Source organism: Syngnathus floridae, chromosome 12, assembly GCF_059516105.1.
Source record: "Syngnathus floridae isolate MCC-2025c chromosome 12, RoL_Sflo_1.0, whole genome shotgun sequence".
NCBI lineage: Eukaryota > Metazoa > Chordata > Actinopteri > Syngnathiformes > Syngnathidae > Syngnathus > Syngnathus floridae.
Genome location: NC_142424.1, coordinates 3,801,353 through 3,825,928, shown reverse-complemented (window position 1 = coordinate 3,825,928; position 24,576 = coordinate 3,801,353). Strand labels below are relative to the sequence as shown.

Genomic DNA, 24,576 nt, shown 5'->3' with positions numbered 1-24,576 from the left:
TTCACGTCACTGGAGTTATTTCTGTTGTGCAATCAACACCGAGGTCTCCTTTTTGTGTCTGTCAGCACCCCCCGGTGACGTGTTTTGAACAAGAGTGAGATGCTTCAGCTATTATCGGCTTTCAAGAGGGCTGAAACAACTTCAGGCAGATGACTTATTTTCCATGTGACCTCCCATGTTGCATTTAAAAACAGAATATCCAACCTACACTCCAACACGCAGGTCACAGTTTTTTTTAGAAGGACTCTAGAGAAGACAAATATAAAGAAAGCTCGCTTTGTGTTGGATCGCATTAACACAAACAAATGAGTGACCCATTTACCTCTTCCAGTCCTTTTTGTCCCCATTTCTCAGGTAGCCCGAAGGCACGAGGAGAAGGACGGCCGGTAATGAAACACAGGTGGAGGACGACACAGCTTGCTCAGGAAAGTAGACACACGGATATTTATGTGTGTATTTGCACTGCTCCATTTAACCTTCCATAAATCAAGCCGGCTGGCTGTCGAAAGGTCGCCAACTCATCTCCAGTCCCCCAAATCTGTCGGCACTAATTGCACCGCGAAGCCGACACGCTGTGAATGTGACACCTCAAAAATCACGGTACGGTTCCTTTAAGATTTGATATCATATATTTTTTTACTGCAAGCATACAAGGCACATATGATAGGAGATTTGAAATAGCTCCAAAAGTGGATTAATAGTCCACATGAATAATTTCAGTAAGGTTTTGTTTTCAGTAAAGCAAGACAAGAACTGGGCCAACGTGTTCAACTCCCTAAGCTTAAATAGACCTACAAAGTTTGCCCAATTTCTTTGCATTGCAGAATCTGCTAACGCTGCACCAAAGACACTCACGCCAGGGACCATAAGCGCCGTGGAGTCATAAATATAGAACAAATGAGCAGCCATTTTATGCCATCTACAATAGTATTGTAGCGGATTGAGGCTTCTCAAGGGATAGCAAAGGAGCATTTGAATTACGACACTTTTGTTCACTCTCCCAATGTTCTTTCCACCAAGGTCTCGACTCACCTGGCTATGCATGGCATCGGGACTACGAAGAAAGAAGGAGCCAGATCTGCTGCAGTTGCAAGGTGAGTCAAGGTGGGGGATAGGCATGGATCTCACGTAGGAAGAAGATCCCACACACACATGGGGCCAACCTAGAGCCAATGTCGTTAGTCTCGGAGGTGATTCCAGACCTCAAATGAGATTGCCGGTCTGCCGCTTTAGTATGACTTATGTCATGACGAACAAGCGAGGAAATTCGCTTACACTGCAGTCAGCGCACATACATGACCGCTTACTGCATCGCCACCACTTTATTTTTTTTTTATTGATGGTTCCTTTTTGCTTTTGCTGTGAATAGTCTTCTTTCGAAACACCCCTTGAGAGCTGGCTGTGTGCCTTTGTAGCATTTTTGTTAATGAATAGGCTTTCACTTTTATACCTGTAATAATGTCAATGAAAAATAAATGTTCTTGGCTATCCATTTAAGTTGCCTTTCTAGTTAGTATCTTTTTAATGCTACCACCTTTGCCATTGCATCCAACAGTACAGTCAAAAGGTGAAATGTCCAAATCGACCCAGTGAAACAAAATGCATTCAGAAACTCAGATATAGTTCCTCCATGACCTTCCCAGTCATCCAGGAGCTGTCGGCGTGAATTAAGAGCTTCTGTTATCGCCGTAGAAACGTGTCTGTTTGACCTTAACACCAGAGGAGCTCTTTGAGAAGAGCAGAGCTGGCTTTTGTTCGGTAGCGTCCTCGGTAATGGCCGCCTTTGTAGTCCAGAGGGCCATCAATCGCTTTCACATTCTCAGATGGAGTGCTCTTGGGGACAACTAAAGTGGCCGACTATCCGCCCAAGGGAGGATATTGTAGGCTTGGCCGTGCACGACTGCTTTATGCAGGAGCATATTATATGACATCTAATCCACTCTGTGGTTCCGTAATTAACTTGTTGCATTGTCCACATTGTCATAAAAATGGATGGATAGAAAATTGAAAATGAATTCCGATATCTTTGATACTCGGTTCGTTCAAGGTGACGTCTGCTCTTCCTCTGTTTGCCGTCGTCATGCCGGCGAATTAGGACCTTTTATTCCCCCCACGTCAACTGTGGGATTCCATGGCTCATTTATCGCAGTCGGCTGAATGTCACTCGGTTGGAGGTGGGTGGACTCTGTGACTGCGGGGATTCCCGTTAACCAGGCGGAATGACAATTACCATCCAGACGACTTTTGGCAAGCGCAGAGGAGAGAGAAGGAGAGAGATGCGGAAGAGGGAGATGAGTCACCATCATGAGAGGGAGTTCGGGTTTGCTGTCTGCAATGATTAAATACAGAAGAGATGTTCTCCCAATCTGCAGGGGAGAAAGGTGGAGGAGTGAGTGCGGCATTTTGGACATGTTTGACAACGACGCCCACTCTGTGCTTCAATTACAGTACATTCTCTTATCTCCCTTTTGTTTCATTTCCCCCCCCAGGCAGGAGGTTTAAAGCTCTAGAATGGCGCACAGTAGCCTCATGTCATGTCAGATCAAAATTTCCAGCATTTTAGAGCAACTTGGCAAGATTTAAATGTTAAGGAGAATGGAGAAATGTAGTGGAAAGAGCAGATGAAAGTGATGGCAAGAGCTTGTGGCCCTCTTAGCGATTCATTAACATGCGTCCGGGGTTAGCTTCATGTCCACACGTGTAATGTTTTAATTTTCCTTCGTTTCTGTTGGCAGCTGCTCTACTAAACATGAAATGTGCGCACACTCCATTCGCAGTTCTGGATAAGGATCTGCCTGTATGGCACTTTATTTCTCTGCAAGCCTGCTTACTGCCTGCCTCTGGACGCTTTCACGCTCCGTTTATCCATCACGGCTTGCCTTTGTAATTGTATGCACTCGGGCTTCTTACGGCAAAATTGATGTGCTGGCACGAGTCCTCTAACACAGAGGGGATAAATGTCTGCTGGCTGACCTTGTTTGAGAGTTTTCTTCTGCAGTTTCACTCACGTCGGGGAGTGTGTGTTGGGGTAAAACAAGAAATCTGATTTGTCAGATGCAATGGTGCCTTAAAATACACTTTTTTAAAAACGAACTCCAAACTCTCATATACCAAATCATCTTTCCCCATTGAAATAAATGAAAATGCCATTAATCCGTTTCAGCATCGATCTATCTAGCTATGTCAAGCTATCGCTAGCTATCTGGAGCCATCTTGCTATTATATACATGTATACATACACACACATGCACACACACATGGTTTCTCAACCCTGCCTATGAATTGCGCTATCAATCACCCGGCCGTGAAAAGCTCTCCTTCCACCAGTGCACTTCATTTCTATGCCTCGCTTGTGTCACTTTACTGCCGCCATTCATCTCGCCTGACCCCGCCCCGCCATGGCAAGTGAGCGTGCACCATGCCCTCGCTTCCACCGTTCTACGCAGTGGCTTCTCAGTCAGACGAGACGTAAGCCGCCTAATGTTATGCCACTCCTTGCTGCTCCCATGTAGATGAACGCGTATATCTCGCTCGCACCTTCTAAATCTTCATCTTGTCCTTGCAAATGCTCATCATTTGGTGTCATCACTCATCTCGAGCCCGCCTCTGTCATGAGAATGGCCTTTCGCGACAAAGTGATCGGCTTAAAGTGCAGCATACTAATGTCGGTGTAACCAATAGAACGTGTATCTTAAAAGAAGACTGGGAATATTTTTTGGGGAGTATTTATTTGTATTCGGCCAACTGGTACAAGCGTTGTGATTGTTAGCATAGTCATTACTAGTTGTAAAACAATTTTTCAATTCACATTAGGCCCGGTTTTCATTGTGAAATTTAATTAGTATTACTTTTGTCTGTGTCAAGTTGGATGTTTTATAAAACAGTACATTTTTACTAAAATATTTTTTTTTATTTTAAACAGCAGTTTACACACAAAAAAGGCATGAACATGATCTTTGTCATTGTTTTTTGCCAAAAATAATTTATTTTTAATTTTCACTGGATACCTGTCTATTAGTATTTTTTCCCCCCAAATAAAAATACGATCAAATCAATGAAAGCCACACATGACCGACTGTTGTTGTGACCGTTGCAGACTTTGTCATTGATCTGTGTTGCAGTCAGTCAAGCATTGACTGCTCAGGGTCAAAGGAAACACCAATTTCTTCCGTAGATGTGAATTTATGAGCTTCCATTTTCTCACTTTTTCACATCTTGGTGTCTCCCAATTGCCCATTCACATTTCCCTCCCAGTTTTTCCCCCCCCCTCTGCCTTTTCTTCTCATTCATCCCTCCCCTGCTCCCTCCTCATCTACAGTCCTCCGACACACACATTCTCGCAGTCTCGGTCAAACTGGCCCGGAATAATTTATTACTTAATGGTCTAAAGGAGCTCACACCAACCCAATGGGACTTTTCTTTATTTATTGATTTTCATCCCCTTTTCTGTCTCCATGCCGCATGTGTGTGTGTGTGTGGATGCTGTGCATGCAGTAGAATCCATAAGACGCTCAAGGACATCTTGTGCATTTGCGATGCTGTTGAATTGACCCGCGGGCCGGAGGACTATTCGATTTTGATGTTCGAAGGCTAATCGGCCGTTAAGGTGTAATTTGTCTCCTGCCCGGGCTGTTATCTGTATGCACGATGAGTCTGCGTGCATATTTGGGTGTGTCCTTTTATATCGAGTGGAATGCTCCAGAGCTTGTCATTGTAAAAAAAAAACACACTTGGCTGAAACTATGGTGGAATATCCACCTACAGAAAGAAAAAAAATACATCCTGATTCCCTTGTTTGCTAATATTTTCTCCCAATTGCTGTTTCCTAACCAATTATTATTTATTTGATATGACTAAATATCAAAATAGTCGCTTATTTATCGATTATTTTCAACACCTCAAGTGAAGCGAGGCTATATTCTGCAAGCTCCTTTAAAACATTGGCCGTGAAGCTCATAAAGCTTTTATGCTAGCCACGGCTTGACCCTGGCACAGATAAATTCAATTTTTATTATTTCCTATGGGAGGAAGATTGTGTGGGATTATAAACAAACCAAATCAAACCGTGTCCCCCTGTAATGATAAATTCCACGCTCCCAAGTGAGCCACAAGCTGCAGGGGTCCCTGCAGGGAATGCCACCACTCGTGTCCATCACATGCCACTTCCACGCCCCCTCCCCTTTGTGCTACTGCTGCTGCTGCTGCTGCTGATGGTGTGATGATCCCTCCACCCTCTCCTCTCTCTCTCTCCCTCTCTCTCAGGCTCCGTCGGTGCACTTCCACGTCATTGAGACACCAAGCAGAGAGCGTGGAGGACTCCACGCGTGTATTTCTACGCGGACTCCTGCGCACGTGCTCCTTTCCTTTTTTCTGTTGTTGTTTTTTTTTTTTAAGGGGGGGGGGCGCTGGCGGATTTCCTCTTTGCCGCATTCCTCCATCCGTCCTCAAGAAAGACAGTGAGAGTGTTTTTTTTATTTTTTTATTTTTTTTAATGAGTGCTGGGAATGATCTGCTTTCCGTCTGCGTCGTTTCCATGTCAGCATGGGAACCGCCGCGTCCAAAAGGAGGAATTTGAGAAACGACGCGATATCGTCCGTGGCGGCAAAAGTTAGGTGAGTAACAGTCGCTCTGGCTCTCTTTTCATTCCCGCATGTGCTGTATGTTTAAAGTTTATGTCCGAATAATGTGTCATATGTGAGCTTCGAGATGGCGCACCAAAATTCTAATGGGGAGTCCAATGCAGGACACGTTGTAGACTCGAGTCTGTGTTTGTGAATGAAGCATCATTGTGTAATGAAAGTCATGCAGGAGAGGGGGGGCTGCTCTGTACAATCTTTTTGGCTAGGGGGGGTTACACAGTTTGATCAGAATGATGCCAATCTATCAATGAATCAACTGGAAGTGATCATCCATCATTGTCACTTTCGTCTAGTAAAGCAGACACTTTGGCAGGAGTCCATACAGTTCATCCAGGACGTGGATTTTTTTATTTTTTTATTCAAACCGACATGGAGAGTCTCGTCTCGGTGATGTCGTTAAGATTCCATTTGTATCAATGAATGACCTTGACTCTGCATCACACATGTGGCCCGACGTACCGTTACGTCATCTACCTTATTCCGCTCTCCATCTTTCTCGCTCGGGTCTTGTAACCTCGCACAGCCTCGTTTGCATGCGGCGCTGCGTTTGTATGTGTGCCACCTTGAGAGGAGATGTGCTTCTCATACAGATTTGCCCACTGGCTGCACAGGCTGTCCTGAGTGGGAAGCCTGCATTGTTAGGAAGGCGGCAGGAGAAGAAGGAGATTTCCATTCTTCTAACGCAACCCCAATTGGACGATAACTGTCCTGTGAGGAAAAATAGTAGAGCGTCGGTACATATGTTAGACTTACACTGATTTCCAACATCCCGACCAACACCCCGGGTGCTCGTTCCGACCTGTGAGAAGTAGCATGGTGCCACAGGGCTTCTGCATTGAGTGAACCATTCGATAAAAAGCTCATTTAAGTAGCATTTAAATGCAAGCATGAAATTTATTGGAATTTTTCTTAGGGTGTTCGATGTGCTTTTAAGAGGCGTGGCCTACATACTCTTCTACAAAATAACTCGTAATGTAGCAGGGCCTTGAAGAAGAACAGTATTGAACACTGTAGAAGAAGCTATGCTAACTATTAGCATGTTACATACGTGGATTTAATTGTGTTCTCAGCACAGATCAAAGTACACATAGTTTTGTCGTTGGCATTGGTTTTAACTTTAATATTCCAATTCTATAGCCAGCTATAACAGTGATTTGTTTTGACAGTCGGCAAGAGTTTGCAACACGGGCCAACGAGAAGTCAAGTTGTGGTTCTTTGTTTGTCTGTATGCTATGAGCACTTGAAGAGTTAGCTTTGACTTTCCATCGCATGGGAATAACTCGTAAAGTGTGACTCGGAATTATTTGATATTTAGTCACTGCACATTTAAAACACTACTCTTAAATCACTTCCCGAAACTCTTTTTCATAATTGTCCTGCTTCACTGCCCCCTGGTGGTCAATGTGGGAACCCCTGAAGGAGCAGCACAATATTCTTTGAATTGCACCAAAAATGTCAAGAAATTATGACATGTCTGTTTTAATATTATCAAGTGTTATTTTCCTTATTAATGGCATTTCCATTCTTTTTAATGAGCTCGATCATGGAACGGATTTCACTTGTATCCCGTCATTAGCCAAATCCGAGGACAACTTTTGTCAACGGTCGAAAACTCTGTCTCTCATTAAAGAGGCTTATGTCATAAAATCCTCTTTAAAGGTAGTCAGGCGTGTGGCCCGCTTTAATTTTGCTGCGTTAATAGCACTCTGAACCTTGGCTCCTGCTGATGGGAAACTCTGCTCAATCACATCCAATATTTATTAACTACTCGCCGGCACATGACCCTGCAAATGTACAGGCAAGCGTGCCAAAGTGCTTTTTGTGTGCTTATATTTTAACACACACACTTTATTTTTTAAATATTGTGGCAGAGGAAAACCTTCTGTGTAGCAAAGAGTCTTCATGTTTATGGATGGCTGGTTATGAAACAGGTCACTCTCTCGCCTCCAGCAGCTTAATAGACACAATGAGCCACTGAGAGCTTTCAATGGAGAGGCTCTCCAATGCTGTCACAAGGATTGTAAAAAGCTTTGATGATGCCCCCCGCCCGAGAGGAGGCTCGATGGCGTCACGCCCGTCGGCCATCGGACGAGGGGTTAGCTCTGCGAGGGCGTGACAGATGAAAGGATTTTACACACGGATGCAAATTATTGTATCCACAATGGTCGACAGGTGCGTTTTTCTTTTGTCATGGCCCTCTTTGCTTGATTGCATAATTCATTTTTATTCTTGAGCGAATCATTCTACGCATTGACGTAAAGAAGGAACCCTGTGAAGTCAGGAGGATCCGTTTACTGGTTCCTGACTTGCTTGCTTGAATAACAATTCCACCATGGCATTTTCCTCTCCATCTGTCTCTTCCTCTTTGTAGAGTGACTATAAATTTGTCACCATTAAACGTACTGACTGACTGACTGACTGACTTTTTATGAGCAAGGTGCCGTTTTATTGAAAGCATGTCAACTCAAGTTTATTGCTTTTGTTATTGTAGGCTTCTGAAGCCTTTGTTAAAGCAAGAACCCCTGTCGATTAGCACTCAATAAGCTACAAGATAAATAATAGGGTAGAATAAAATCTGTTCTAGGATGCCCCCCCAGATAATTGACTTTTTGGGTATTTTTTTCTCCCTCCATTCCAAATCTTTATTAGCATTTTCTGTATTTTTTTTTTTAAGCCTACTAAGATATTCTTGCCCCATGACCCCCCCAAGGAAAAAAATCCTAGCTCCGCCAGTGCAAAAAGCAAAGCCCTGTCTAAATAGGAAAAGAGTGAAGTAATTGGTATCAAGGAAGTATGTTAAACTCAAGCTTTGTATGTAAGGGAGTCCCAGACTGTCTTCGCTAATTTAATATACTAAAACAAATGGGCAAAATTATTATGTTGCCGTTGATTAAAATGGTAAAACACGTCGTTGGCTTTTGATAGGTCACAAAAGTAAACAGCTGTGGTCACATCGTTCCAAAGTTATTTTTCTTGACTGACGCAGTCTATAAAACGATGACCTAGTAGGCCAAAATAAATCGGTACACAAACTTACCTTTATGGGTTAGGATCAGGGATTTGAAGTTTGCGTGCCAGGCTTAATTTCTCATGGCAACAGAAAGAGTTTGGAAAAAAAAAAACCTTCTTGCTTCAGATCGATATTTGGATCAATATGACAGCTGGGTTCAAAACAATCCATGTAAAAATGTGTCAAGCAATGTCTGGAGTTGTTTCTTACATCAATTGTTGATGTTTTAATGGGTGTGCACACCCCATACTTTACTTACAATCACATAATATTTGAAAAGAAAAAATCTTGCCCAGCAGGTTCCTGCTTCAAAGCCATGCGTACCGGTAGGGGACCTAATTCAATTAGTCCGCCCGAGAGAATGAGGAGATTCAATCAAAGCGCGCGACGAGTGAGGCATCTGTTTGCTTGGCAGCCCATTGTTTACAGCGGCGAGACGCCTGGAGGGACATGAGGCCTGACGCTATTCAAACCAATGGGAATGCTGCCAGGGTGCATTTTATTTTATTTATTTATTCTTTTCTTCCACCACAAGACTCCCGTCCTTTCAAGATATATGGTCACTGTGTTAAATGGCATTGGGAATAGCCAGGAGACAATCAGATGTGAGTCGATAATGTGATGACTTAGTGCCCATGGCGGCATCATTTATCATAAGTGTCCTTCTGTGTCCACTTGCAATGTATTCGGAGAGCTGAGAAGACACCTCAACATCCATCATGTGCGTCTCTAGTATATATAAATTTCCTCAATGTAAAAGTTTCTTTCTGATTCAAAAGCAGAAGTGAAAAGTCTTAATGATAAAATGGGAATGAAGTGTTCTTATTTTTTAATAAGAGAAAAAAATATATGAATTATATTTGTAAAATGAGATTTTTTTTAAAGATATATTTTGGTCTAATAATATTAAAGTTAGACAATGATATAAAATTAAAAAATATATAAAATGGAAATAAAGTGTTCTTATTGTTTCATAAGAAAAAAATAATTATAATTTTAAGATATGTTTCGGTCTAATAATCTTAAATTCAGACAATGATATCAAATTACAAGAATATAGTGGTAATCATTTATGAGGGAAAAATTAGTCATAATATAAGGACAAAAAGTCATAATTTTAAAGAATTCAAATGATTAAAAAAAAAGTCGTAAAGTTACAAAAATGAAGTTGTAATATTACAAGATTAAAGTCGTAAAGACAACGAGAACATCTCCCTCCCATCCCCTTGATCACACCACTGCTCTATGCTAATACTTTGTATCATTTCAAATTGCCTGACAAGCACTTCCATTTCTCATCACGGAAAACCCCAACACGAATTTGTTATCATGGACGGACCGAGACGCGCCCGGCTCGCTCGCTCGCTTTCATTCTCCATTTCCTGCCACATAATGCATCATGATGGCCAGTGCCATTGTTTGCGGATTTCAATCAACCGACCTTCTGAATAATACAACACCAGTGCGGAACTTTATAAGAGACACCTGCTGAATAGAACACTTCAGTTCGAGGGTCCGCTCTTGCCACTTTTCTGAAGACGTTGTCAAGTATTCATAACCCGTTAATCCAATTCTACACTCAAAATTGAGTGGAATAGCGAACCCAGTGATGGGGTCCAGAAGGGACGAGAGCCAATCCAACCTCAATATATCCAACTTTTCTGTTGTATGTAAATCAATTAGTTGAAGCTTGTTCTAATCCCTAGAATTGGGTCAGTTGGACCGTGAAATGTAAATGCAGTCGTTTGAAGAGTTTCCTCGAGCGTTAAGTTACAATTCCGGAGGGGTGGGGGGGGTGGGGGGGGGAATTCTTTGACTTTTCTTCGAGTCGCTGAATCATTTGAACCCGTTTGTCTTCATCTCTGAAACGTGTACTTGACTTGTTGTAGGGGTTCACCGGTAGGTCGTCTTTAAGGCTGTTTTTATTTAATCATGTAAAGCAGCTTTGTTCACTCACTTTGTCCCTTGAGGAATCCACAGAAGCTATTTTTGTTCCGATTTAGTGAGGTATAAATCTTGGCTAAGAAAGATGCCTGTGGTTGTGATTAGTTATTAACATGAACATAAAATCCTTAAATACGAATCCACATCAAAATGTCTTGCTTGACTACATTTGATGGAAATTGGTGAGCTAATTTTGTGCAGAATGTAATCAGAGAGAATAATCACATGAGAATTGCTAGCGGGATTGATTAATATTAATAGAGTGAGTCATTTTTTTTTGTCCATTATCCGTCATAAGGTTGTGTGTGTGTTTTGGAGAATGTAGAAAAATATTGGTGGGCTCCCTCAGCTGCAAACTGAGGTCACGCTTTGAAACATCTACCTGAAACCATTCACCCTCCGTCCTCCCCCACTGTCCCTCCTTCTCTCGTCTCGCTCTCCCTCTCTCCGAGGCTGCCTGAAGTATGCAGATAAAACAGCTGCATCTTAGTCTGTGGGTTGCATGAGCCAACAAAGAAGGCAATTCGCTTTTTAATTTCGACTCAGCTAGCCCTTTTTGCTTCCGGTGTTACTCACCCATCCTTCCAACACACCCATAAATTGATGGCTTGGTGTATATATGTGTGTGTGTCCACAGAGCAGCACGAGCATTTGGAGAGTACCTGTCCCACACACACCCTGAGAATCGAAACGGATCAGGTCAGCGCCTTTGCCGTCCTGACATTTGGTTCTCCGTTGCGGTCGTCCTTCCGTTCCCCTTCGTTTAGTAAAAAAGCAAGGCTGCGATCGCTCGCCCTTTAACTTCAGCAGATGTGATTTTTGCTTTGTCATCCTCGGCTTCTTTTCAGCTGACTTGATTTTGAATGTTGAATCTTTAGTCATGATCTACTTTTTCTTCTTTGAAACTCTAGCTCATCTCCTGTGTGAAACCTTGGTGGGCGCTGACCCAGAGTCGCCAACCGAGACCACCGGCCCCAACAACAAACACCTGAATCATCTGTGCTCCGACATCACAGAGGACACCAAAAATAACTCGGAGGACATAGTCGTGAAAACCTCTTTGGGTCTACGCCGCCAACCTCCTCCTTCCATTACCGTTTCCAATAAGCCAGTGCGGTTATCCCTCGAACGTAGCTTCTCAGTGGAGGAGGACAAGCAGAAGGGCGTGGAGTGCACGCTGCAGCCTGCTCGCGTCTACACCATCACCACCCGCCACGGTATGCTGATGAGTGGCGGCCGGGGCAGCAAGGAGAGCCTCGAACTGGACGTCTTAAAGGAGAGGTCAGGGAGTGGAGGAGTGGGAGCCAAAGGTGGTCACGCTACCTTGATCCAGCCCTCCACTTCCCCTTCGTCCTCCTCGTCGTCTCCGACCCAACACTCCCAAACCGGGAGCAGCCGTCACCACGGAATTCACCACCACCACACGGGACCTTCGACCAGCAGAGGAGCCTCCGGGCCGAGCGGAAGCAGCAACCAGCAAGCCATGAGTGTCTCCGGTTCTCACTCCCACCAGGCGGCACACCACCATAGCCACCACCACCATCACCTGGCTCAGCCTCCTCTGCAAACCTCCGTCAGTGCCCACAACATCCGCAGTTGGGGGGACGGCGGAAAAGGGGAGCCCGAATGCAGCGGGCTGGCCTGCGAGTCCTGCAGTGCCGTCCCCTCTCGGAGCCAAGGATCCCTGGACCTGGAAAGCGCATCCCGAGAGCCAGGCAAGCAGCACCGACGCCTAGAGAGGATGTGGAGTGTGGACCGGGTGACTGGGCTGGAGAGAGGTGAGGGGGCAGGGGACACACAGAAGAGGAGAGGCTTTCAAATATACACGGGTTTGGAATTGGGTCACGGCTTCAGACCGGAGAAGGAAATAGCTTTTGGAAAACCTCTTAACGCATGGAGTAAAGTAAACCTCTGATTCACGGGGGAAAAAGATCAAGTCATAAAACCCCCCACCAAATATTCATAGTCGTCGTAAATAGCTCAAACTCTACCGGTACCACAAACTATGGTACCAAAATACTCCTTTGCAAACTGTGATCAAACTGATGATAACGAACAAGTAGGGCATATATTCTCTCCCCAAAATTACTTAAAATTTAATTCTTAATACTTTTAAATATACCTCTGAGACCAAGTACCAAATCGACCAACTGCTGGTTGGGGACCCCTGCTCTAGTCAAAGTTACTACAACATTCCTAGTACTGATTTTCAAATTGCTAATAAACATGGATAACACTGGCTAACATTCAGCTAACAGAAGCGAAACGATGCTACTGTCACTACGAATACTGTTAGCAATCAAAAGGTTGATGACAGGCCACAACAGTGCTTATATTTAGCTAACACAAGCTAGTCGATACAGCAAAAAATCTAATCAAAGAGTTAAATACATCAAGAGCTGCTGGAATATCAATGTTCTGTTTATGACAAACATAACATAACGTAAAAAAGTTAGTTGCTAAAAGACACAGATGGAAAAATAACACTACCCTAATCAATTTTAATTGTTCCGCTAAACTTTTGCAATATCTATTTCCTCACTGGTCTGATGAGCTTTGGGGCGTTTGGTGTTGCCTGTAACAGTGGCCTGTATTTTTCTGACTTTTTGTCTCCTTGTATCTCTTTTTTCCTGTGTGTCTCCTCTCTCTCTCCATTTGTGGAGTGCTGGACTGTGAAGTGATGGTGCCGCTTTTGTGCTTTCATATTCAAACATACTACCTTCTCGTACAACTTTTTGGGGTCAGTATTTATTCCACTTTTTTGACTATTTTCGTTTCTTTTTGCAGATGACGCTAACTGGTTCCCCAAGGAAAACATGTTCAGCTTTCAAACCGCTACAACCACTATGCAGGCGTGAGTATTGGAAAGCTACGTAATATGTCCATTCGTGTTCCAAGCGAATGTCGTTTTTATAGCCTTTTAGATAAATGTCCCCCTTTCGCTTGCCAGTGAATTTTAATTTAAAAAAAGCACTAATATCAGTTTGCAGATCCTTAAATCTTAGCCGATGCAATGAATTGCAGTAAATGTCATTTAAATTTATACAGAAATTATATTGTATAATATGTTTTATAATAATCTTAAATATTATGGGAGGCTTTGACTTTCGCTGATGCATTTATGGGTAGTTGGACACTCAAGGAACATTTGTCCATATTTGTATCTCTTTATTTTTTTCATATATTTTACACTGTTATTTACTTTTATAATCTGTTAGATTCTTGTTAAGAGCAAATTCTGTGACTCATATAATCACTAAATTGGTTTGGCCATTTTTGAGGGGTTCAAACAATTACGCTCACGACACATTCCTTCTTTTTCTGTCTGTGTTTTTATAGACTTGATGCACCCTGATGACAATATTGTTTTTTTTATCCCCCCCTTCTCTTGCTTGCACGCTAATTTAAACCGGGACAAACAACTCAGGATATCGTGAGTATTTAAACCCTACTTGTCTAATTTGGTGTATTTTTTCCAACTGTTGTTTCTTAACCTTACTAGCTACCATTTAACCTCACACTTGTTTCACTGACCAACATTTGAGTGATTTCTTTCTTAAAAAAAAACAAGTAGTACAAATAAGCACACAATTTTGAATAGCAAATATAACAAACTACTAATTGAACATTATGCATTAACAGAATCAAGCCTAAACATTTCATACTGCTTAGCTATCCTTCAGGTCAATCCTCGCTCAATTGAAGCCAACTAACACAACTGCTTAACTCCTTACACAAACTAAATGCAGCGGGATTATTGAAAAATGTAATCCATGTGTGTTTAAATCTAGACAGATTATAGGGAGAAAGTCTTGCAGACAGATCCAAATAGAAGTCTCACTTCACAAATTTAATTGGATGAGAAGTGAAGCAGCCATAGTAATAATCAGCAATTATTATAAAACACATATTTCAGTCTCCTCTCGCGCCGTGTCTGCATTGAACAAACGCCAATCATGTTCACAAAAATGTGTTGATCACTGCTGAGCCACACATTGCAAGTGATGCATTTCACAACATGGCCGACACGTATTAACAGTGTCAGCCCCGGAGAATATCGCTAAGATGCCTGAACTTTGCTGTCGGTCCATCTGCGCCAAACTTTTGGTTCATCCATATTGTTGTTCTTCTCTTCCCTTGTGTTGTAATTTAATTGGTATTTGCAATAGACTATCAGATGTATTAATCGTGACAGTTTTAGTCTATGCTAAAATCAAGGCCCATAAATTGATGTAAAAAAAACTTCAATTAGAAAATCAAGACAATTCCAATCACAATTCACTCGAAAACTGCATTCTGATACATTGCGACTTCAATTTGAATTTTCTTTTTGGACCCATTGAGTCTGATCCTGGCACACTTATTGGAATTCAGTGCTGTATAACAAGCATAATGACAAAAATGAAGCTGTAAACTAGTGATGAAAGTTGGCACTAAACTGAGCTGTAGCAGCATCTCCTTCACCGCTAAACTAATTCCGCAACTAAAAACTCTGGCATCGGCCTCCATCCTCGCTTCTCCCCCCCCTCCCTCCCTTCGCCACGCCGGCTTCTCCCTCTTTTATCCCTTAAATACTGTGCCGCATCCCGGCAGGGCTTTCCGGGGATTTGGCCCGAGAAAAAGGCGAGAGAGGGAGCACGATTCAGCAGAAGTCAACCAGAGGTACGAAGCGTCCCGTCAGGCTTTGCCTCGGCGCTGTTTACATCCGTCTGCTGGCTTCGATACTCGACGCTGAGTCTAATCTGACTAAAGCGAAGAGAGGAAGAGACTCTAAGCAGGGGTGTCACACTGTTTGCGTTTTGTGGCCTGACTCTTTTCGAAAAAACATGAGCTCCCCGCCTTCGTTAGGAGGACAAAGTAACACGTTGAATAACTCCGAAAGGACTTTGGCGTCCTTAAGACTGGAGCTCAGATGCCGTGTCACAGATGGGACACTTGACACCAAGCGAGCGCATCTTTCTCAATCGCTATCATCCATCTGCAGTGTGGACGCGCTTTGCGTGTTCTTTAATCAAAGTGAGTGGTCACAACAAACTTTTGGGAACACTGCAAACTCCTCCCGCCGATATCCGACACCATCGCTTTAAATATTTATTACCTTGGCTGAAGTGCCTTTTTTTTTTTCTGTCAGGATTATGCACAATCGCGTTAACTGGAGGTTATATTGTTCCGATGACGATAGATGTGTCATTCTAAAAAGAATCCTTTTTGAATTTTTTTTTATCACCACTTTATTAGTTAATTAATGTCTCCCTGGACAGGTCTAACACGGGCCAAGGACAAAATCCATTCAATTTGGGGCGCATCCAAATAAGTCGGCAGTTCATTACTTTCTTAATGTTTCTGGCTTCAAACAGTTTTTTTAAATTCAATTTCACCTTCATTCATGTTTCATTCATTTGCAGCTATAAAATATATTCACACATGGACTTTTATGGAAAGGCAGTGACATTGTTTTTATATTGTGAACCAACAAAAATATGTAAAAAAAAAAAGAAATACAGGGAACTTGCTAAAAAGAAGAGCACGGAAAATAGGGTACACCCTACATACGGGGGACACCCACTGTGCGCTTCTGTGTTTTGCATGCCCGTGTACTATTTCTGACGAACATAATGAGGCCACTTTTATCTAAAGTTCTAAACAACAAAGACAGTTTAAACCAAGTCTGCAGGCTCTTTATCGTACCGTTATCGGAGCATCCTTTTGATGCCGCGCGTCATCCCGTATAACCTCTAAAATGCGAGGAACATTTTATTTCTTTTACCATCAGCCTCGATCTTTGTCGCCTTTCTGCTTGCGCTGTCAGTTGCACTTTGTCTCGCGATATGTTTATGAAAATAAAAGCGTCATTTGGATCGCTGATAACGAGCAGAGTGAAGCATCTCCACAACATGTTTTGTCTTCACAAAGTGCGATGAAAAACACTGATAGTGGAATTCATTATTGTTATTGTCAAAGATAGGAAGACAACAAGACTTGTTCATGGGCTCAACCTCACTTAAAGAAGTATAGAGTACTAAAAAAAGGATAAAATATGGGGATAATCAATCGTGGAAAGAGAAAAGTAGTGAAAGTCCTTCTTTACATTGCTTGAAAAAGAGCCAATTCCAACAACACAGTTTGTCGTTTTGATTTTGCGTTGACATTTATTCAGTGATTAGATGCGGCGGAGCATTGTAACACCTCATGAATCGACACCGTTGTTCATTCTCTATGACCTGAAGAACAACCCCAAGAAAAGGATATCAATTATATGATGGATGGATGGATGGATGGATGGATGGATGGATGGATGGATGGATGGATGGATGGATGGATGGATGGATGGATGGATGGATGGATGGATGGATGGATGGAAGGAAAACAGTTGAAAAATGATTACTGCATCTTACCAACTATCTCCAGGTATGTCGGTATACTGCCCCCAGGTGGCCAAGCTGTGTACAACAAAAGGGGCAACACAGTATCCATTGAATTAAAGTAAAAAACCAAAACATGGCAATTGAGAAAAAAAAATCTTAACATTCTGATTAATATCATCAATCTTCCTTTTTTTCAACCACACATTGCTTATGACAAAAAATGATTATTTGATGACGTGCTATCAGCAAATGAATATCACAGGAGAACACTTGACTAGGTCGACTTTTGCGAGATGCTTTGCGAAGAATGAGGGCTTTCCTCTCGGCCGTGTGTCGTTCCATGAATGACTCAACTGCTCTTTACCGCCCACACTGACAAGAACATTACCTATAATAATTGTGCTGGAGACTTAATAACGTCTTGTTTTGTCTTCCAACCATTTGTTTTTCCCCACCCACCCATCCGCTTCCTCTGCACTTTCTACTGCCCTTACATTTGGCTGCCTTCTCCCTCTCCTCCTCCTCCTCCGCCCAAAGGAACTTCCGGAAGCATCTTCGTATGGTGGGCAGCAGAAGGATAAAAGCACAGAGTGAGTCAGATGTTTGAGCGTGTGTGTGTGATTGATGCACAAATCGTCAGTGTTGTTCACCTCGCCTTCATTTTGTGTGTGTTTTTTTTTTTTTTTTTGGTTCACTGCCAGTTTGGCATATGTGAGGCTGCAAATGATGCTGCATTCGGGGACTTCCGGAATTTGTGCGTGTGTGTGTGTTTTAGAAGAAATGAGTGTAAACGCTGTAGGTGGTCTTTTCCTGTGGCTTTGCTTTGAATGTTTGTTTTTAGGCTCGACATATTCTACGAGTTTCAAGGTTTTGTGTGCGTGTGTTCACTCTGTACGATTAGACTCGTATAAAGAATTGAATGGAATAGTTTGCTCAAGTTTTTAGTTTTCCTTCATTCAGTCCTATAAACACCACCCCCGCCCGTTTCTGAAATTGCTGATTAGGGAAGCATTGGCGCTGCTGTGATAATAACGTTTTGTTGCAAATGGGAACGAAGAAAATAACGTTTTTTGGCCTTTGGAGGGTTGTCACCCTTTTCTTTGACTCCCATAATTACTGCATTTTCTTCACGTATTTACTAAGCTGCCGAGAGCACATTAGTGTTGATTAGAGTTGTAATAAACATGCTGAATATTGCAACTCGGGATGTCCGATACTATTTTTTTCAGAGACCGATACCAGTATGTTGTTTATGGTGAAGAGGGCGGGGCTTACATCCTGGACAGCCAATCACGAGGCACATATAGACAACACCATTTCCACATCTTGGATGAATTTGATGTGGAAGATCTCAAGTGAAGCGATGTGTCCGTTTGTTTGTCTTCCAAGTGGAAGTTTGCTTCATTTGTGCTCTTGTAGCTACATCCGCCTCCGCACTTGTACGTTTAAGGTCGTTTGTGGTTTCCAAAATGTACGCGTGACGATCTCTCCCCCTCCACCCCGCCTACCTGCACTAGCGTTCGCTGAGCGTAGATCGAAGAGTTTCAGCCGCTCCTGGAGTGACCCCACCCCTGTCAAGACTGATTCTCCTCATGAACCCAGAGACAGTGAGTCCACACTGCATACACACATCACAAACACAACTAGTTGTACATTTTCTTACCTGGCATTCAAGTGGAAAAACTAAATGTTTGAATCATGAAGTTAAGTCAAAAACACCAACTCGCTGTCTCTGTTGTTAAATCTGCCCCTGTCAGTCCGTGTGCCTTTACGCCCCAAATTGTGTTTACCAAAATGCACTGTGTGTGTGTGTCTGTGTGTATTTTACTAAAAGAATATATGAGTCGAAGCGACAGTGTGTGTTGATCTCTCGGTTGTTGCATATGCAGCTTGTCTTTGTCTGATGATGTCTGTGTTTTGTGTCTTTTGTGGTTTTTATGTTTTTTCCTCCACGTCCATCTTGGGTACTGTTGAGCGCGGTGTGATGTTGTGCTGATGTGGAGTTGTCTCACTTTCCCTGAAGAAAAGGTTTTGGGATTCGCTGGAGGAGTCACCCTGATGGTCTAGCGATGATTGTTGTCAAATTTAGCAATGTGTTTGTTTTGTTTACTGTATGTCCCCTCCTAAAATAAGATATCCATCCATCCATTTTCTACACCAATTATTCTGTTCATGGTCAATCACAGTCTACCACAATAAGAGTTAATTATTATTATTTTCCAGGACACTTTAAAAATATATATATCCTTTTTGTTCAAAGAATGCACAATCATTTACAAAATGTTCATTTAACTGTTTTGTTTCATTTGAATCCATTTCTGTTAAAAAAAAAAAAAAATCATTTGAAATGAGGTCGAAGTTCTTTTGATGCCGTGGTAGCAGCCGAACGAATGAGGAGCAAATAACATTAGCGGCTAATGATGTGGAAAGAACATTGCGGATTTCAAACACTCAACTCATCTTGTCATCGTAGTGATTAAACACCGCTTAGCCACTGTTTGCTTTTCACTATTCACTAATCACATTTCCTTTTAAATGTTAAATAATTGCCAAACGGGTAAATCAAACAAAACCGTTGTTAATTTACGTTTATTCCCCTGATCTCTTTCAAATGTGTTTTGGCAATTGAGCCCAATAATATTCATTAAAATTCATTATTTATTAAGTTCCTAGAGTGATTGTGTCATATGTCCAAATAACACAGTCACATAATAATTTTAATAAAAAAATACATACTTATAACTGCACCTCTATGCTGTTTAAAATCCCAGATGATATATTTTATTTTTGCCTCGTTTCATCCATCAGTCTCTGCATTACGAGACATTTCATGACTTGCTGTGTGATGTTATGATCAAAATCGGCTCTCTCTCTCTCACCATCAGTCATTTTACACGTCTGACAGCTGTCTCTGCCTTTTCCATCTGCCATTTTCAAACACCACCACCATCCATTAAGAACTCACCCCTCCGGCGTACCATCTGAACAACTCTCTCCTCATACACACGTTTGTCTTTACCTTTTTTTCACCCCCGCACACGTTCCAATTCTCATTAGTGTGCTTCGTTCTTTTCAAGGCGGGGACCTGCAGACTTCCTGCGGCACCCTGGACGAAGGCGGCGTTGATGAAGCCGCCGACTGGGAGGAAGAGAGAGAGATAGAGAGGCTTGCCTGCGAGGGGGACGACTTTATACCTCCCAAAATCATGGTGAGACATCCAACAATGCTAACATCAGATTCCAATATATCCACAATTTAAGCAGCATCCATTCAGATAAGACGATAAATGTTCCGAGTATTGCTTTCCGTTTGACCTCAATAATTTTCACACACAATTTATTGATGCTCATCTCCAAAACTTTCCTTCCTTTTCGTTCCACCTTCAGCTGATCTCCTCCAAGGTCCCCAAGGCAGAGTACGTACCCACCATCATCCGCAGGGATGATCCATCCATCATCCCGATCCTCTACGTGAGTCAAACACTCCAAATACGCTCAAGGCAAGGATGTCCTTTTCTCACAAATGGTTTCTCTTCTTGTTTAGGATCACGAACATGCAACATTTGATGACATTTTGGGTGAGTCTGACTTTTTCAATTATGTAATTAGCTAGCTTGCTAGCGGGCATTCCTCATGGGTCATTCTTAGGGCCCCTGTTGTTTACACACTACCTCCCTATTACCGCTTGACGAAAGGGTCTACCTTTATCTCACCCCTTATGATTGACAAAAGCGAGAATGCTGCTTCAAAGGTATCAGCAAAGACTTGGAAAAAAAAATCTCCCCCCAGGCGACCGCTTGACACTTTTGCAACCAATTATGCTTGCTGAGTTAACGGTTTAATTTCAGCTGACCTTATTACCAACTGAAAGTTTTGCTGAACAACAAATTGTCTTCACTTTTAATATCATTTTTTTAAATATTTGACCAGTTTTTACTCGTCTGATTTGAAAACGAGTTATTTGTCAGTTTGTTTTGTCGCTTTTACTGAATATATATATAATATGAGGTGCTCATACATTTATTTTGGGTTGACAGTCATAATGGTCCTCCGAAACAAGCTATGAATTTGCTTTTAATGATCTCGTGTACCAAATGAAGCTTCGCATCATGAACAAACAACACTTAAATGGTCTCTTGTGTTTTGGCCAGTTAATGAAGTCCAACAGTGTGGGAGCCCACGCAGTTATCGACCAGACACTAACGAATCACTTACACAAACTCATTTCAGGTCACCGGTTCACTGTCGTCCATTGACTTGCTTTAATTCAATCGTGGTGTGTTCGCACATTTACTCGTCTCGCCTCTCTCTCATCGCATCTCTGACCTTTGTGTCGGTCCAACTGTTCTCCCCTCTCACTCTCGCTCGCAGAGGAAATTGAGAAGAAGCTGACAGCGTACAGGAGGGGGAGCAAGTTCTGGAGGATGCTCATCTTTTGCCAGGTGGGTGACTGGGATAGAAATCGATGTTTTGTTGAAGGTTATTGGATGTGCATCGGCTACCCACAGATTACATTATGTCCAAAAATTCCATGGATAACAATTAAAGGCAAATACATTTTGATTGACGGTGTGTTCAAGTGTTGTTGTTTTTTTGGTGTGTCTTTTAGGGAGGCCCGGGTCACCTGTACCTCCTGAAGAATAAAGTAGCAACATTTGCTAAGGTGGAAAAAGAGGAGGACATGAGCCAGTGAGTCCATTTTTTTTTAATTTTCTTAAAACTAAATGTGGTTGAGAACATGCGCAAGAATATCTTCTTTTGTCTTTTCATAATATAAATGTTACATGAAGGCATGGGCCGATAAATAAATTCAGTATAAATTCTTAGCTGATGCCTTTCTTTTTTTTGGGTTGATTTAGATTCTGGAGACGACTCAGCAGAATGATGAGTAAAGTCAACCCGGAGCCCAACCTCATCCATATCATGGGTTGCTATGTCTTAGGAAACCCCAATGGAGAGAAGGTACGCAGAAAAATGTTCAGAATGAAATCAGCAATACTTTTTTTCTTGCAAGCTTTCACTCATTAGTATGCGGAGAAAGACAACAAATGGCGCCCGCAGACGCGTGCATGTCAGCAAACATTGATCCAAAGCAGCCATTTGTATCCGTTCTAATCCTGTCTGCCAAAGCGTTACATAAATTTGGATCTCTGCAGGCTTCATGGGCTGATTGGTGACGCAAAGAGCAACAGACTGCACATCAGTGTTTATCCAGATAGTGTGTGCACAGTTGCTTCAAGACAGCAAATAAATAAATAAATAAATAAATAAATAAATGAATGAATAAATAAATGAACGAATGAATGAATAATGAAAAAAATACAAATAAAATAAATAAACAAACGAATAAATAAAAAATACAAAAAAATACAAATAAAAAAATTAATTAATGAATGTATGAATGTATGAATGAGTAAATAGATAAGTAAATGAATAAACATGAATGAATGAATGAATGAACAAATTCGCATGCCTTTCATCGTAATAATTTACACGAAAGTCAAACACAACAGATCACAACGAGATGATGCATACAACTTGTGTTCAAACGTTTTGTTTTCCAGTAACAAACTGGTTTCATCACTGTCCAAGCGTTTGTTTTTTGAATTTTTCTTTTTTTTAGCGTGTTTGATGTAGCGATGCAGCCTTCCCTGCTGAGCGTGTAAAGTGGCTTAATAGGCCTTTGCTTTCTTATCTGTGCCCAACAGCTGTTCCAGAAACTGAAGAATCTGATGAGGCCTTATTCTGTGGAGTTTGAGTCGCCACTGGAGCTTTCTGCGCAGGGTCAGTGTGAATGCACGCACACACACACACACACACACACACGCACACTCATATGCTTATGAATATTAAAAACTTTCAGACAGTATTACAAAAGGCTTTTACATTATAAGATAAAAACACTTGGAACAATACATCCTGTTATTCATATTTGACATGGTAGCATTCAAGAGTACCTGTTAGCTCAGTAGAAAATAAACAGCTAATAGTTTTCCACTGTAACAATAAAATTGTTTAAAATGGAGAGTGAGGCACCCTGCACCACTTGTCGAAAATGATGTTACACTTTCACCCAGTAGGGGGCAGCACATGAAAGGAAATGACTCCAGTCGTCTCAAAGGCAACCATAATTTTTCTCTTTTGTAGGACTTTTAAAGATTTTTAAAGCTTTACTGAACACCGTCATTAATGAAAAAGTTCATCGTTGTTGAAACCTTACTTAAATTGTTTTTTTTAACTAAAAAAGCCTTACTGTTGTTTAGTTAGTTTGTTTTTACTAAAAAGGTCAAGCCTTTAGCCTCAAGCCAATTAAACTTGAATCTTAAAATTTTATTTTTTTTCTGTTCCTCTCATTAAGGCAAAGAGATGATCGAGATGTACTTTGACTTCCGCCTCTATCGCCTGTGGAAGACGCGTCAGCACTCCAAACTGTTGGACTATGAAGACCTTTTGTGACGCCCAAGATGACTAAGATATTCTCTCGCCTGGCGTCAACTCCATATGAACAGCATTATTTTGTGGAAAAGGGATAAGGACCCTGAATGACTTGAAGAAAAAAAAAAAGACTTGCTCTTCATTTGGAGTGTTTAAAAAGTCATCTGTAAAGAGCCTATTTAAGTCACTATTTGGTTGCGAGGATGTGTGATCGTGTCTCCTACATACAGTGGCTATAAAAAGTCTACACACCCTGTATAAATGCCAGGTTTTTGTGATATAAAAAATGTGAGAATCCTGGCATAGCTTCAGTCATAAAGATAATAATCCACTTGATCAGCTGATCGGATCAATGACTTATAGTTTATTTTTGATGTTGCATTTCTGTGCTGTTTTCTTACAGACATATGTTGGAACAACTCAGGTTTTAGCCACTAAACAATTGTGTAAGATATCCTAATGTTTATCGCCATCTCGCTGGGAGTGAATGTACTGTTAGTGCTAAGGAAATGTACTGTACTTCTCAAATTGTTTTTTTTTTCGGGGGGGGGGGGGTGAATGTGGTCGCTTACCATGGCAAAAAAAAAAAGGAGAGAAAAATTCTTGTGTTTTCTTTGCGGCTGTGAAAAGTTAAGTGTTCACATTCCTGCTGTGATGTCAAGAGGGATGTAGAAGCCATCCAAATGTTTGACCTAAGCAAGTACTGCAAATTTTCACACACAAAAATCCTCTAACATCATAACGATGGGCATTTGACTATGTTTCTTGGTTTAATTAATCAATGAATCTGTGATTATTGATTTTTTTATTGATTTTATTGATTGTTAGCATTTTTATTGGGATGGAAGCATCTCTATCTCCCTCTCAGCATTGGTTTTCTTTAGATGACAAATTATAATATTTGAGACTGATAATCAACAGACTTGTTAATGATTGATCATCATGATGTAACGTACAAATTGTTGGAGACAAAAACAAAAGGGCTCGGATGACACGTGGAGATGTTAAAAAAACGGAAGGGCGTGGAGGTTATATAAACATGGCTATGAATATTTTCTCAATGTGTCCTCAGTGGTGGAATCTTACATTAAAGATGATGTCATTCTGTGACCTTTTTTCCCCATGCACACAGTCTTTCAGAATGCCAGAAAGAGACAAAGTTAATCATATTTTTATTCAAACGT

At 41.6% G+C, this 24,576-nt stretch overlaps 1 protein-coding gene across 1 annotated transcript; it reads left to right on the top strand.

Annotated features, from left to right (window-relative positions):
* Positions 1–68: 68 nt before the first annotated feature.
* On the top strand, positions 69–24,502 carry nsmfa (NMDA receptor synaptonuclear signaling and neuronal migration factor a). Its single transcript, XM_088392514.1, has 16 exons — positions 69–600; positions 1,021–1,094; positions 5,263–5,612; positions 11,231–11,292; positions 11,505–12,371; positions 13,381–13,447; positions 17,496–17,548; positions 18,476–18,565; positions 20,036–20,166; positions 20,345–20,428; positions 20,502–20,535; positions 21,329–21,399; positions 21,567–21,646; positions 21,817–21,919; positions 22,666–22,741; positions 23,316–24,502. The coding sequence occupies exons 3-16, from the start codon at positions 5,542–5,544 to the stop codon at positions 23,411–23,413; spliced, it is 1,887 nt and encodes a 628-aa protein (XP_088248640.1). The 5' UTR covers positions 69–600; positions 1,021–1,094; positions 5,263–5,541; the 3' UTR covers positions 23,414–24,502.
* The last annotated feature ends 74 nt before the right edge of the window (positions 24,503–24,576 follow it).

Coding starts and splice junctions, on each gene's coding strand:
- nsmfa (XM_088392514.1), top strand. CDS start 5,542: ATGGGAACCGCCGCGTCCAAAAGGAGGAATTTGAGAAACGACGCGATA. Junction 20,429..20,501: donor CCATCATCCCGATCCTCTAC/GTGAGTCAAACA, acceptor CTTCTTGTTTAG/GATCACGAACATGCAACATT. Junction 22,742..23,315: donor ACTGGAGCTTTCTGCGCAGG/GTCAGTGTGAAT, acceptor CCTCTCATTAAG/GCAAAGAGATGATCGAGATG.